The 17244-nt window shown below is 31.9% G+C and overlaps 1 protein-coding gene across 2 annotated transcripts; it reads right to left on the bottom strand.

Annotated features, from left to right (window-relative positions):
• Nucleotides 1-808: 808 nt before the first annotated feature.
• On the bottom strand, nt 809-15708 carry LOC143078666 (small conductance calcium-activated potassium channel protein 2-like). 2 transcript variants are annotated; one of them, XM_076253543.1, is made up of 2 exons: nt 15619-15708; nt 809-2890 (listed from the first exon to the last, which is right to left on the bottom strand). In XM_076253543.1, the coding sequence occupies exons 1-2, from the start codon at nt 15627-15629 to the stop codon at nt 1510-1512; spliced, it is 1392 nt and encodes a 463-aa protein (XP_076109658.1). In that variant the 5' UTR covers nt 15630-15708; the 3' UTR covers nt 809-1509. The 2 variants fall into 2 exon arrangements, with proteins under 2 accessions (XP_076109658.1, XP_076109659.1); XM_076253544.1 differs by lacking the exon at nt 15619-15708 and adding an exon at nt 8438-8562.
• Between the last annotated feature and the right edge of the window lie 1536 nt (nt 15709-17244).

A 17244-nucleotide genomic window follows, 5' to 3' on the forward strand; every position in this document is an offset into this window, starting at 1 on the left:
CATTGGACATCTACAACGTGTTACTTATAGCATTGAATGACAACGCTCCACCGTCTGTTCAATTATAATGATTTAATGTAGTAATAATATATAGAGCAAAATATTTTTATAATAAATAGATTTGAAATTAATGATTGCACAAATATAGTAAGCTTATATTCTATTGTGGTTTGCTAGTCGAGTAAACACAACACGGTGTAATTTACAACGATGCAGAAAATGTACATCATGTTTTACATCAGAAATTATCATTTAAAGTTTAAGTTCATCGAGTGGAAGAATTACACTATTATTGTAGCCGTCCGTCCGTCTGTTAATTTGTCGAACAAATATTTCTCAGAGGATACGCAATAAAATCACTAGATACTTGGTCAGCTGATTGACAGCGATGAGATGTATGCATAGGACATACCGTCTTTAGTGTTTCCAATTATATGACTAATATTCGACCCGAAACTATGGTATAGCTCAATAAACCTCTCCGATGCCACACGAAACCCGCATCTGATGTAAAAAGATAGTGTTTGTGCCTGGTTTCGAAACCCCATACATCAATGTTGATATTCTTAATTCTGCTCTACCTATAGTTTAAAGCTCTGGTGGAACTTTATCTCATTGGCACTTATACCAAGTTTTTATTATCCATATGTTGCTGAAAAAAAATTAATCAGCAAGTGTTGTAATGTTTTAAATAAAATAGTTTTAACTCAATTCATCGCAAGATATGTAAAAGATAGAAGTACATATTAGTATTGTATTATGCTATTTTGAAAAGCACTTGAACAAATGAAGCACAAAAGAACGTAAATACATGTATGACGTTTATTTTCATGAAAACAATATTCACAGACTGTACTTTGATCTCGTGCGCATGTACTAGCTTGTCACGTGTTAGAATATTATTGTTCTAAACTGGGGTATATTCAACCTCATAAGCATATGTAGTAACAGTTTTCCAATGGATATTTATGAATGTAATTATTAGCGAGAAATGAACCCGTTTTATATAAGCTGTAATGAATGATGTGATATTGGATGACTATATTTCTAGATCAAATCGCTATAAACATCAGTTCTTTTTTCTTTTTTTCTTTTTTGACAATGGGTGTATTAATCGTTAACCGTTGTCTTCTCAAGATGTATATGTGTACGCTTTTGACTTATTTAAAGTTCTGCTATTATAATTATTGTTCTTTATAGATAATTGGCAGCACAACTACAGAGAAATTGATATCTAATCTCTTCATTTTGTAAAACTGTTTTGCTATCACTGGAAATCTCCGTCACTCTTTCTGCCACCTATGTAAATTGTCGGAACTAGTACTGTCTTTGTGTATTTCCCCTTTCAAAGTTATTTTAACTGTTGGTAAAGATATATTATTATTTTTTACATGCGAATGCTACTATGTGTATTAGTACAAAGTGACTTTCACACTTTTCCACTATAAAATCTGCGTTTGTAACTATAACAAAACCACATATTTAACACACAATTTCACTTCAATTATTTCATTTCACAAGTATTTTTGATATGACATCCAGTTTTTTATCTATAGAATCTAAACGTAGTTCAATTGAAGCAACTCTGTTGTTTACTCCATCGGTTTTACTGGCGTTGCGTACTATGATATCCTCTATTTTGCTAACCTCATGTGCAATATCCACCATTCCTACAGCCTCGTCCCCAATATGATATTTATCACCCATAGCTGTCCTCATTTCTTTTAAACATTGTTTAAGCTTGTCTTCGTAATTTCGAATTTCTTTGATATAATCTTTTCCGTATTTTTTCAAAATAGATATTCTTAAAAGTGCTTTTATTGCATTGGCCGCTGAGGTTTTCTTTTTATTTTCGTTTTGCAGTCTATTAACGAAATTAAAAACGTATCTTTCTGCTCTTGTTTGTTCCAATTTTCGTGTAATAATAGCAACAAGTAAAGCAGTTGTTATAACGCCCATGATTCCTGTTACTATGGAAATGTATCTCCCACAATAACTCTGAGGAGTCCTGTCACCATACCCTATTGTCAGAAATGTTATTGCCACCAGCCACATGATCTCCAGATAACTATTCTTTTCACTATTCTTTTCATAATACAGTTCACAGGTTCGCATTGCCCAACTGTTACACAAAAAGGTACAGACCATCACCAACATAAGAAGTATTCCGGGTTTTTTGGACATAGCAGCTTTAAACACAAACATTGTATTGATCTTAACTCGGCTTAAAGCTCCTATGCTGGTTGTGGATGTGTCTGTCAAAAGCATGCTGTGTACAACAGCGAATTTAGCGACCAAATAAAGTCTTGTCAACATAAGAATTGAAGCAACGGCATCAATACTGACTTTTTTTTTTACACCGTAAGGTGATTTGTAGTTTGATTTTATGTCTCCCGGAAACGGATGTATTGCGCATAAAAACAGTTCAAAGGCCAGAGCACACCATGTATAGGTAGTCATAACTGACAACCAGTTTTTAACTCCTGCATCTACTGATCTTATTTGTGCTCCGAGATAATAACCAATCCATATGGCAATAAGAAGGCAAGCAGTACTTATAGATATAATAAGTTTAATGTAGAACGAGACAATGCCAGCTTTACTTATATGATCGGCGATATATAATTCAGTTTCTATTATCATCAACAGAATGCCAAATAGAGCTAAGGCAAATTGCATATCTATGATCCATCGACGCCATTGAATTAACTTCTTCCGGCGAATTAATCTCTTGCCAAGTTTACCAATCGTTTTTATATCATCATTACTTGAGGATAAATCACCCATTTCGACACTTCCGGTGTCAACGTATTTCCGGGCCCGCTTATTTCTTAGAAATAAAGGTGTTTTTGCATTGTCTATTGCAAAGTCTGTTATGCTCATATCCTCCCTTCAAATGAAAGAAAGAATTGTCATTACATAAGGAGAGACTAAGATAATGGAACACAAATCGGAAGTGCATGTAAGATAATAAGATGTTGATCATATTTTTGTTACTGTAGTTAAAAAATTAGAATAATGGATTGGTATTTTATAATATTAAGTTCTTTCATAATGCCTTTTCATTCAAATCAATCTTTAGCAGATTTGTCCGGTATTTATATCACTCCTACGGTTAAAATAGAAAAAAATGTTAAAAAAATATATAATGCATATGTATAATAAAACTCATCTAATATTGGTTATTTACAAGAGTGAAAACAACAGACGTCAATGTAATATACATGTAACAGCAATACAGATATCAGAAGACCGTTGTGAAAATAGCAAAAAGTAAAATCACAAAAATACTGAACTCCGACGAAAATTCAGAAGGGAAAGTCCCTAATCAAATGGCAAAATCAAATGACAAAACACATCAAACGAATGGACAACAACTGTCATGTTGTTCCTGACTTGGTACAGGCATTTTCAAATGTAGATAATGATGGATTGAACCTGGTTTTAAAGCCCTAAACTTCTCACTTGTACGACAGTCGCATCATATTCCATTATATATACAACGATGCGTGAACAAAACAGACATAATAGGTAAAATAGTCAAAATATTGGTACTCCAGTCATCACTGTGTCACAATTTCAAAACAAAAACATATTTAACAAAAACGCACAAATAGCATCTATCAAAATTAAAAACCACATGCATTGCTTCTCGTGTTTGACGTCATAAAATGTAAACGTCACATATGAAGAAATATAAAAATTATTTTGCCGTTCAATGTTTTTTCAAAAATGTTGACAAAATGTTACGAAACTTTGCATTTTAATTTTAAATTGTTCTGTTGAGGCTCTTTGTTTAAAAATTTTACTGAACTGAGCTAAAAAAAAATTTAAAGAAAATAAATAATTGTGAAATGTGAAACACCAAGTAAAATATCGAACTAAATTATTGTATTTTACTTCAAATAAATACAATTTAAAAAATAAATAGTGTTCTCAGAAGTATACACAGTTCGTAAAATGCATAATATTATATGTTTATATTACCTCCAGTACCTATATTGAATCAAGAAGTATACGATGTAACGGCCAAATTATCCTACCCTGTATATTTGTTCACTTATTTCCGTCAACATTTATAAAGTCTCCCTTTTTCTTTTATGCTTATATAAAAATAAGGAAATATGACAAGTGTCACACTTGTCACACTTGTCACACTTGTTTCACCAACCAAGGTTCAAAAGAAGTGGATGTACGAAATTATAGACAACTGTATGTCCTCAAACAATGACAATATCGTGTAGTCGGCTATAAAAGGCTTGGACGTCAATAGTATGAAACAATTCAATCATGAAAAACTAACAGCCTAATTTACAACAAAACAGGCCCCTGACTGGATAGGCACATACAAATCTGGCGGGGTTAAACACGTTTGTCAGCGCTCAACCCTCCCCTGGGACAGTTGTGCAGCACCACAACCCAAAAAGAACAACAAAAAGGGCTAAACTCCTCAAATCTATTCAAATAAGAAAAACATCAATCAAAAACAAAAACACAGACTGGACGTAATCGAAATCATATAAAATAAGGACACCTTTCCATTCTCAATTTTACACGTCATGTTGAATGATTGCCAATAAGACAACTATTCAACAGAGAATATTATAAATAAGATGTTGGCAAATTTATATGGAACGCCACGACTGCCTTATGTTAATAATCAGCATTATACGCAGTGTTCACAGCATTATATGAAGTGATCACAGCATTATATGTAGTGCTCACAACATTATATGAAGTGATCACAGCATTATATGCAGTGCTCACAGCATTATATGCAGTGTTCACAACATTATATGAAGTGCTCACAACATTATATTAAGTGCTCACAACATTATATTAAGTGCTCACAACATTATATTAAGTGTTCACAACATTATACGTTTTTTGTTGTATGATGAGATTGATGTATGATGAGATTTATGAATGATGAGATCATTCGGTAAACTTCGTTTTTTAGCGGAAATTACCGAATCCATAATTGGTAAATTACGGTAAATTAATGCCCAGCAAACAAATTTAAACAGTTATTATTATATATGTGATCATTAAGGCAGTATACAATATTTAAAACGGATTGAAATAAGTAAATTAAGAAGTATGATCAATTTAACCCAAGTTTATTCCACACCAGGGCATTTTAAACTTATTTTGAGGATTAGTTTCACCATATTCACAACTTAACATGTATATATATTTACTAGACCACATCCGTGATATCGCGGGTCTGTGACTGAATTAAAGAATATAACTATGCGTAAGCCTTATTTTAGTATTGGTATTGTCATCTGATAAAGTCATGCCGATTATAAGATGAAGTTTTCTCTGCTTTTAACATCTTTCTGTTTGAACGCGTCGACCTGGAACTTGTCAATTTAATATTGGTATTATTGATTTTGTTTGGAAAACAAAAGTCTCTAGAAAGGAGTATTTTTTAATCAACAGTTTTGTCCTTTATGAGTTATGAATAAAATTGAATCTTTGATTCGCTGTTTTACGTCTAACAAATTGAAAACTGTACATGCTGTACCTATACGCCTTATTTTAAGTCCAGATTTTTATTATTCGTATTGTCATCTTAGAAAGTCATACTGATTAAAGTACTACAATCGGGAACAATGTGACAATGATTGAATTACGTAGTTTCAACCCTGTGATTACGACCCGTGTATATAGCAAAATCATAAATACAGCGTTTCGTGGTACTCCTGTCAAGATTCAAGATTCTTTATTTCTTATAAAACCTTGAGTAAATGGTACAAAGAAAGATATTTTTACATACAATAACATACAGATTTTGCGTATGACAAGTTTGCACAAAAACGAGCAACAAGAATGACAGATTGTTGATCAACCTGGAGAACATACTTCTATATTGATAATTCTAATTAATTTACACAATTTTTTCAATACACGAATATTTTTTGAAATAAATAAACTGCCGAATTTCAGATCCTGTCAGATGCGGAACGTACTGAGATAATGTAATAGTTAACAGGTGAATATATTATTGGTATCGATTCGACCCGGAACTTCTTAATTATTGGCAATATTAATTATGTGGAAAACAAAAGGGTCTGGAGTGATGTTATTTTTAATCAACAGCATGGTACTATATTAGTTATATATACTCTCAGATCAGTACTTATAGTGTCTTTTTATTGTTGGGATAAACAAGTACCCGCCCACATGCACGTTCACTCTATTTTCTTGTTAGATCATATGTATTTATATTTGTACCCATCTAATGAGTTAATATAAAAAAAAGAAGATGTGGTATGATTGCCAATGAGACAACTATCCACAAAATACCAAAATGACACAAACATTAACAACTATAGGTCACTGTACGGCCTTCAACAATGAGCAAAGCCCATACCGCATAGTCAGCTATAAAAGGCCCCGATACGACCATGTAAAACAATTCAAACGAGAAAACTAACAAGCCTTTTACAACTGATTTTCATAGTTCGTTCTTATGTTGTTCTGTTACGCCACTGTCCCAGGTTAGAAGGAGGATACCAACATCCCGCTAACATGTTAAAACCCGCCACATTTTGCATATATGTGGCCGTCCCAAGTCAGGAGGAGCCTTTTTTCAGTGGTTGTCGTTTGTTAATTAATGTGTTATATACATGTTAGTTTTTCGATCGTTTGTTTGTACATAAATTAGGAATATTTTTCGTTTATCATTTCGGGGCCTTCTATAGCTGACTATCCGGTATGGGCTTTCCTCATTGTTGAAGGTCGTACTGTGGCCGTTTAGCTGTTTAAAATTTATGTGATGTCATTTTGTCTCTTGTGGAAAGTTGTTTCATTGGCAAGCATACCACTTTTATATATATACATGTATGTACCGTGCAAACTGACGAACAAACGTAGTAAACGTTTTATTCATCCCCACAAACTCAATTTTCATAAGAGATGATAACTTTAAATGAAAATGTTAAACAGGGTCTTGAAAGGGTAAATTTTTCTATGAAAGTTTAAATTTCTATATAAGACTGCTGATCATATTTAGAAGACAATCTTAGTACTTGCCGTGCTAAAAAGCGTGTAAAAAAATGGAATAATTGATGTAAAGTTATGTTTAACACCTACAGTGAAATGCTTTAAACTGCATTTTCCATATCTGTTAGATACTTATTCATGTAAAAATGCCAAATTCTGAAAATCGATGCCAAAAATGACTCTATCATGACATATATAAGCTAGCGTAATATGGCACCTATGTGTTATAGAAAGCTGACTGTTTTATTTAAAAGGTAATTAAGCTTTTTAAAACTGAGTACGGACTATAAAGTGGCACCTTGCTAAATTTCTTCAGTAGGAAATGAACTCGAGAATATATCATACAAATTTTCCTACGATATTTCATTAAATAAACTTTTTATCATTTAACTTACATTTTGCCATTCGTATTTCTTACGACGAACAGAACTACTTCAATCATTCACCTCTCAGTTTCATCTTTTCCTTACTTATTTCAATCAGTTTTAAATATTGTATGCTACCTTATGATAACATGATTTTAATAACTTTTTAAATTTGTTTGCTGGGCATTACCGTAATTTACCAATTATGGATTCGGTAATTTCCGCTAAAAAACGAAGTTTACCGAATGATCTCATCATTCATAAATCTCATCATACATCAATCTCATCATACAACAAAAAACGTATAATTTTGTGAACACTTAATATAATGTTGTGAGCACTTAATATAATGTTGTGATCACTTCATATAATGTTGTGAACACTGCATATAATGCTGTGAGCACTGCATATAATGCTGTGATCACTTCATATAATGTTGTGAGCACTACATATAATGCTGTGATCACTTCATATAATGCTGTGATCACTTCATATAATGCTGTGAACACTGCGTATAATGCTGATTATTAACAAAAGGCAGTCGTGGCGTTCCATATTTAGGTCACTTTACGACCTTCGCAAATGAGTAAAACCCATATCGCATATAGCTATAAAGGAACCCGACAAAACAAAATGTAAAAAAAAAAAACATATCCGTTCATCGCATCTGTAAGGCTTTTTTGTGATTCTATGGTATACAATTCCACAATAATAAGACAATCTTATTATTGAAATCATCTAAGAATCAAGGGGGAGGGGCATACAAGTCTAATAATTAGTCAATGACTGTTGAAATCTTCCAAGAAACCGGGGGAGAGGAAATACAATTGAAATTATCAGATAATCTGACTGTGGAAATCATAAAGTATGTAAAACAGTTATTTGACATTTGCTGTAAACTTTGACATTATAAAAAATTCCAGTCGTATTTGAATTATTTTTATTAGTGTTAAACGTTAGCTCCCAATATGTTTGCCTTTTGATATCTCTGATTAATAATTTAACACGATTTTGACAGAATTATAATATATTATTTATAATTAGACAAAAATGAGACTTACCTGCATTTTGATCAAAACATTTCTCGTCAATCCCTATCTACTGAACATAAATTATCTTTAAGGTTTTTTACATGCCAATTTATGTATTTAATCAGAATAACGTCCTTGATCATACGATATCTTATATTTGAACATTTTATTTGCTTATGAAATATTAATTTTTCGAAGTAAAATCTGTTTCATTTAATTGATTATAAGTTAGATTGGTCTTCCCTCACATTCACCTCATCATAAGGACATCTGTTGCAATATTGATATTTTTGTCAAATTCCGTAAAGAAGGCTTAATATTTTTATAATACTGACGTTTGCAAAGTTTGCGTTTCTTTTCATCCATTTCGTACGATAGATTTTCCTATAAAACGGCTATAAAGATTAAATCAATGCGTTTTATTCTTTTAATTAATTTTTTCCGACTGAAATATACTAATCTCATTTACATAAATAAACAAGTTTGTACTGTAGAAATCTATGACAAATCAGTGTGTACTGTAACAATCAATGATAATTCAGTAAAACAGATTTCATGTAAAATTGAATATTTACATTGTAATATTCATATTGATATAATATAAAAAACTTATTAATAGTCACTTCGGGTTCACAGATGTTAGATATCAAGTTGTGATCATTTACTTTTACTAATTTTTTTTAAAAGCTGATATGAAATTGAGAATGGAAATGAGGAATGCGTCAAAACTATCACAACCCGAACAAAGGACAGAAAACAATGGATCTTCAGCATAGAGAAAAAAAACCACATCCGGAGGCGGGCTTCAGCTGGCCTATAAACAAAATGTATTCTGGTTCAGTGAAAATGGACGTCACACTGAACTCAAAAAGATATGAAAGAACTAAAATTAAAAAAAAACCACACATGACTAACAAAGGCAAAAAGCTCCTGACTTGGGACATGCGCAAAAGTGCGGCGGGGTTGAACATGTTTTGTGAGGTCTCAAAGATATGTGTACACGAGAAAATAGTTGTCTATACATGTTATTTGAAAATAGACAATTACAGATTATATGACATTCTCTACATTCCATACTGTAAATGTTATGGGATAATTGAAAGAGAATATCTCAGACAAACCACCAAACCTGATCCCTTTTATGAGAAACAAACCTAATAAAGATAATTAAAGACAAACACAGAAAAGGTTACTGACTTGGGACAGTCCGATACAGGTGTGATGTTAAACAAAAAAAGATAAAGAGATGTAGGTTTGATTCCCAATGATACAACTAGCTACGTTTGATCAAAGTACCAGGATGTAAACAACTATAGGTCAACGTACAGTTATCAACAATGGCGTCGGAACAACTAAATAAAGAACAATTCAGAAGAATACCTAACGCGTTGATGACTAATTACATTAAACGAAAAACACTTATAGAAGCCGACAACCAACGTCAACCATAACACTAGTACTACAGGGCCGGTACTACAGACCCCTAGCCAGGCACACAAATAATTTGATGGGGTTAAACTTGTTTTGTGAGATTTCAAAGATATGTTTATACTAGAAAAGAGGAGATGATATATACAGCAATATGATAGCCAACCCTAAATGATTTTTAGGTGTGTACATACATTTATTTGAAAATAGACAAATATAGTCTATGTGCCAGACTCACCATTACATAGAGTTTATAATAGTTATGGGTGAATTGAAAGAGACTATCACAGACAAACTAACCAAATTTAAAGTTTTTATAAATTGTTTCTGTGTCTGAACATATCCTGAATATATTCGATTGTCTCGACTCTGAAAATATGACTGTTCGGGATGCCTTAAGGATGTACTTAGGTGAGGTTAGGTGAAAATTAATAAATTAAGAAGTTAAAATTGATACTATAAGCTGGTAGAGCATCAACTAAGGATACAAATAAGTTAAAAATATTGATATGTCATGGACCTCCTTTTCGAGATATTTGAGATTTAAAATATGGCGGGAAAAGGCTGACTCTGACTTTTACCTTATGTTTGCATTGGTATTATTAGGTCTCAAAACAAAAGAAAGAAAATTAAGAATCGTCTAAAATTTTGGTAAATGACCTTTCATGAGCTATTAAGTCTTGTATGAAAAAATAAATGGGTGTTATGGGGCAAAATATTTTACATTGTATTGTATGGAAAAACACCAAGGAGTCCGAACATTTGACACAAATTCCAAAACCTCACCTAAGTACATCCTTAAGTACAGTTACCGGTATGACATCTTTGTGAAAACTCACGACATTGTATGTTTTATCTACCTTTCAATATGTTTGTTAGAGCCGTTAAAAGAATATTTTGTCTTAATTTCTAAACTTAAATGATATAAATAATCACTTTCAAGTCATGATGTAATCTTTAAACAATTTATATTGCAATACAAACATGCAACAACTGTTTACATATTCTCATCGAATAATTATAGTATATAAAAAAAGACGACGTGTAATAATTGATTGCTATGACATAACAAACCAACAAAGAGAAATTCATCATTTTCTATTTCATATGTACTAACAACATTCCATTTTTCTATAATTTCGATTAAAAAAATCCAAAATCTGAGTTAAAATAGGTCGAATGCCCCAAATAAACATTTTGTGATTGGTTGAAGTACTGTGGCGTCGATGATAAGCATAGCAAGCCTCGATGTAAAGCACACGCTTCACAGGAATAAGGAGAGTTTTACAAATAATGTGAATACACAGATCCTCCATCCTATTTATGTTTTGCTGAAAATGTTGCAGTGTTCATTCTACTTAAAATATATATAACAAAAAGGAGATGGCATTAACTATTTGGATGTAACCACTTCTGTGTTGGCTTAAGTTAGCCTTGACATGTTCACAACACTTTTATGAATCTTTTGTCCTCAATGTTCTTCAACTTCGTACTTTATTTGGCCTTTTTAAAAATTTCTTATTCGAGCCTCACTGATGAGTCTTATGAAAAAGAAACGCGTCTCTGGCGCAAATACAAAATTGCAATCCTGGTATCTATGATGAGTTTATTTTATAGTAGATAAATTGTGCCTTCTACTACTGGTTTGCAATCTGACAGTCTCTATCTTTAAAGATGTTATTTACGAATTAGAAAGTTCAATACCTTCCTACCTTAGACTCTAGCTTCGACTTATGAATAAACTTTTTTTTTTTCAAATGCGACAACACCTTCTAGTATTTTTAAGATGATACGTAGGTTTATACTGACTGACAAGTCATTGCCTTTTTAAAAATCGGGGACTAAAATATCCGCCATATTAGTAAAAGTTCAATCTATGTGCCCGATGTCGTACTTACTGTCATCTGAACACCGGAGCATTCAAGTATTTTGTGATCGATATAAAAAGTTGATCTATCTGAAGCTTTTAAAATTCAAATGAAAAAAGAATGTGTTAATTTTGATTATATTTGTTTTCAATATTTAAAATACGGTAATTGAAAATTTGATTTAGATATTATTTTCTTTAATATTACTGAAAATATCTTTCATTGGAATTTAAGAGATCACTGCAAAGTCGCACCTATGTAGCTAGTTGTAATCATCAACCAGGTAAGGAAAATTAACACTAGGAAAACAAAATCGTCACCCGTATGTTATAGATATTAATATGAAACTTGCCATGCTAATTTGTATATCAAGGACTGAAAAAGGATAATGATTACTGTTACCGTATTCTTAAAATATGAATCGGCTGTGTTTTTTGTAAATCCTTTAACAAGCTAGAACATGAACTGAAACCAACAAAGAAACATATTTGAGAAGAGATGGGTGCAATTAATCCCTATAAGAATACCAAACACGGGACAATTTACTTTATCTCCAAAATGAACATAAATATTATCAAGCTAAACCAGTGACTTTAATCATTCTTTGTAAATTCAATAAATCTTCAAAAAAAATTATGGTCTAGTTAAGAAATAGGAATTGATTCAACTGAAATAAATATATAGCTACCTCAAATCACAACCCCATTTTAATATATAAAATAGGAACATTCCCCTCTAGATGAATCACAACCACATTTTAATATATAAAATAGGAACATTTCCCTCTAGATGAATCACAACCACATTTTAATATATAAAATAGGAACATTTCCCTCTAGATGAATCACAACCCCATTTTAATATATATAATAGGAACATTCCCCTCTAGATGAATCGCAACCCCATTTTAATATATAAAATAGGAACATTCCCCTCTAGATGAATCACAACCACATTTTAATATATAAAATAGAAACATTTCCCTCTAGATGAAGCGCAACCCCATTTTAATATATAAAATAGAAACATTCCCCTCTAGATGAATCACAACCCCATTTTAATATATAAAATAGAAACATTTCCCTCTAGATGAATCGCAACCCCATTTTAATATATAAAATAGGAACATTCCCCTCTAGATGAATCACAACCACATTTTAATATATAAAATAGAAACATTTCCCTAGAAGCTGCCATATACAATGGGAAAAAGATTGGCTTATGTCTTTCCATCCAGACAAGTGTAACATCATGAATATAACAACAAAAAGAAATCCCATCCACTTTTATTATAACATGTATGGACACATTTTAGAATCTGTAAAACATGCAAAATACTTAGGCATCACCATCTCAGCAGACCTAAAATGGAACACCCACATCCAACAAACTGCTGCAAAAGCAAATAAATCCTTAGGTTTCATCAGAAGAAACCTTAAAGTCCAATCGCAAACAATTAAAGAAAGAGCGTACCAAACACTCATAAGACCAAAGTTGGAATACTGTTGTACTGTATGGGACCCATTTACAAACGAAAATATAAAATCACTGGAAAAAGTACAAAGACGGGCAGCAAGGTATGTGTACAATAGACATCACAACACCAGCAGTGTGTCTGAGATGCTAGATACCATGAAATGGCAAACATAACAAGAACGCCGACTACGAACAAGGCTTATAATGTTCCACAAAATTGTAAATGAAAAGATAGCCATTCCATCGCAAAATGTATTACAACAGAGTCAGTCTACTACAAGATCCACCAATAAAGAATCCTACAGACAAATTCATTGCAATAAAGACAGCTATAAATTTTCTTTCTTCTGTCAAACCATCAAAGACTGGAACAAACTAACCCCTGAAATTACCAAAAACAGTACTACAGAAAACTTCAAGGATGCACTCACACACGACGTGCTCCTTGATACTTACCCTCATCTGAAATAAACAGATACTCTTGTTTTTATCTTATACCAAAAAACTAAAAATAAAAAATGTAATATTTAAAAAGTAAACAAAAAATTGTATAAATTAAAAACAAAGAAAAATTGTAAAAATTGAAAATACGAAAATATATGACCAAAAACAACTTTGAATAAGAAATATTTTGTTAACTTATATTTTGACAAAAATTATCTACATAAATTTATTAAAAAACATTTACCAGGCATGCGCCGGAAAGTAAACATCAGTACGTTGATGGTTTTCTGTAACAAAAGAAGAGATGAATCGCAACCCCATTTTAATATATAAAATAGGAACATTCCCCTCTAGATGAATCACAACCAATTTTTAATATATAAAATAGGAACATACCCCTCTAGATGAATCGCAACCCATTTTAATATATAAAATAGGAACATTACCCTCTAGATGAATCACAACCACATTTTAATATATAAAATAGAAACATTTCCCTCTAGATGAATCACAACCCCATTTTAATATATAAAATAGGAACATTCCCCTCTAGATGAATCACAACCACATTTTAATATATAGAATAGAAACATTTCCCTCTAGATGAATCACAACCACATTTTAATATATAAAATAGGAACATTCCCCTCTAGATGAATCGCAACCCCATTTTAATATATAAAATAGGAACATTCCCCTCTAGATGAATCACAACCACATTTTAATATACAAAATAGAAACATTTCCCTCTAGATGAATCACAACCCCATTTTAATATATAAAATAGGAACATTCCCCTCTAGATGAATCACAACCACATTTTAATATATAAAATAGGAACATTCCCCTCTAGATGAATCACAATCCCATTTTAATATATAAAATAGAAACATTTCCCTCTAGATGAATCGCAACCCCATTTTAATATATAAAATAGGAACATTCCCCTCTAGATGAATCACAACCACATTTTAATATATAAAATAGAAACATTTCCCTCTAGATGAATCGCAACCCCATTTTAATATATAAAATAGGAACATTCCCCTCTAGATGAATCACAACCACATTTTGATATATAAAATAGGAACATTTCCCTCTAGATGAATCGCAACCCCATTTTAATATATAGAATAGGAACATTCCCCTCTAGATGAATCACAACCACATTTTAATATATAAAATAGGAACATTTCCCTCTAGATGAATCGCAACCCCATTTTAATATATAAAATAGGAACATTGCCCTCTAGATGAATCGCAACCCCATTTTAATATATAAAATAGGAACATTCCCCTCTAGATGAATCACAACCACATTTTAATATATAAAATAGAAACATTTCTTAACAGATTACGTGGTAGTTTTTTCTAACATTATCAGAAATTTAACTCTCAACGGAAACAAAAATGTATTCATAGAGACGTGCTTTTATCAGTCTCCCTTTTATTACTCAAACAAAAAGTTAATTCCTCTTTAAATATACTCATTAGAACATATGTATAAAGCTGATGAGAGGGTATTTACGATAAATATCTGTCGAAAGACCAATGGAATGTCCTTTAATATTTTGAATTGTTTTACAAACTGTCTATATGCGAATCCATTAAATGATAGCTGCATGTATGGTACCCGTCATGAAAGTTTTTACGGCCTCTAGCCGAGATCCTTTTGTGTTGTCGTATAGTTCATGTCTCATTTTATTAATTACATAAGCTGAACAATATATAACAATTGATTAAATAAGAAATAAGACTAATCAAATCAACTAGTGCGTCCGTTGTATTCATATTAGATCACGTGATAAGTCGCCGTATACGACCATGAAAAAGTACAAATAGTTGTACGTAAATATACACATGTGATAACAATTATTGTTAAAAATATGACACATTACTTACAATTTCCTGTATTTGCTATATTTTGTAAATTTCCTTCTTATTGCATCTACTTTTATGATAGCTAATCCCATCACCTTTAAGTTATAAACTTACGAAGACGACATTTTTATTTGGATATAATGGTTTCCGTCATCCAATAGTTAAACCTATCAATTTATTGATTACAAACCATATGTTGAACGTAATTTCTATAATCTTCAATTATAACAAATACTTCAGTCTAGTAAATATGAAAATTGTGAGATTTCTAAGGTCAATGAATTGCAATGCACATAAAAGGTAAAAGTGAGGGGGGGGGGGGGGGGGGGTCAGTGATGTATGTCAGTGAGACAGCAACACATCGACACAAAAGCAATAATAAAACATCTAAAGGTCAATAAACATGTTAGACACTCGATAAGTGTCTAGACAATAGACTAAACCTTTAATCATCCCAAGGTTGTGAATAATTTAATTCTCAGAAGATCCCCAATCATTTGATCGACAAAAAAAAATTAAAGATATGGCAACTATTACAAACTGGCATTTATATGGTCACCTTACAGATAAATGAATCCATTGTCTCAACATCCGGACATTTTGGTTAAACTCTTGCATAAGCTAGACATAATATAGAGAGTTCCATGATAACTCAAGAATGGTTAGTTCAACCTTGGGTAAGGCTTTCAAACTTACCTATTTGCAGCTTGACCTGAAAATATATCACTTTATTCTTTTTAATAATTTTGGAATAAGAGTTGTTCAATTTCTTATGGAAACATCACCGACCGAAATTCCAAAACATCAAATCGTTTCATACCGGTGTCATTACTATGTTCCGAAGTTTTAGTCTGTGATATTAATCTTATGAATTGGAATCTTTCAGCTTGTTGTAAAATAATGACGGATTGCTCTTTGAACACGTGGTGTGTGTGCTACGCGGAAGAGTTATCGTCAAACTATCATTCCCGATGACATGGACGAGATGTACATTTTACCGGAGTATTTGTGTTTATTGGTAAGGTTACTGAATATCAAAACAAGAATGGAAATGTTATGTTTATGTCCATTAGCAGGCGTAAATATTTACGCTTTACATGGAATTACACAAGATTGTTATAAGTACACATTAAGCAAACACCGATCATCTATCAAATATTTCTGTTCTTTAATGGCCACCACAGGGGAGACGTTAATTGACTATGGTTGTCATTAAAAGCACTGTATAAAGGTCGCCATAAATAACTGATTCCTAAATTAGAAAATTAACTAACGCTTATACAAGGCGAATATGCTGAATATATTTCTTAATGGGTCTTTCCTATTTACATTAATGTGCCTTCTTTGGCTAAATATTTGCATTCCTCCATACATGTATCAAATAAAACATTTGTTTTAGAATTAACTAGTTCATGTCTCTAAACGTTTTACGTTTTGATTATTCAAAAAACGTCATTAATTCATTCATTTTCTATTTTTTTTTATTTGCAATTAAACAGCTTCCCAAGAACCAGTTTAAACTAGAAATTTTTCAACAAGGTCAAACTTAAGTCAGTACGTATCAAATCAATAAGTGTCTAGAAATAGAATAAAAAAATATATCGAACTGCCAGGAAAATTCTAGAGAAAAATTACAAAATTAAAAGCTACAACACATCAAACCAATGGAAAACAATCATCATACAAGTAAAGACAGCAGTAATATGCCGCTGTTCAATGACAACAGTAATATGCCGCTGT

The sequence above is a fragment of the Mytilus galloprovincialis genome, chromosome 6, assembly GCF_965363235.1.
Source record: "Mytilus galloprovincialis chromosome 6, xbMytGall1.hap1.1, whole genome shotgun sequence".
Classification (NCBI taxonomy): Eukaryota; Metazoa; Mollusca; class Bivalvia; order Mytilida; family Mytilidae; genus Mytilus; species Mytilus galloprovincialis.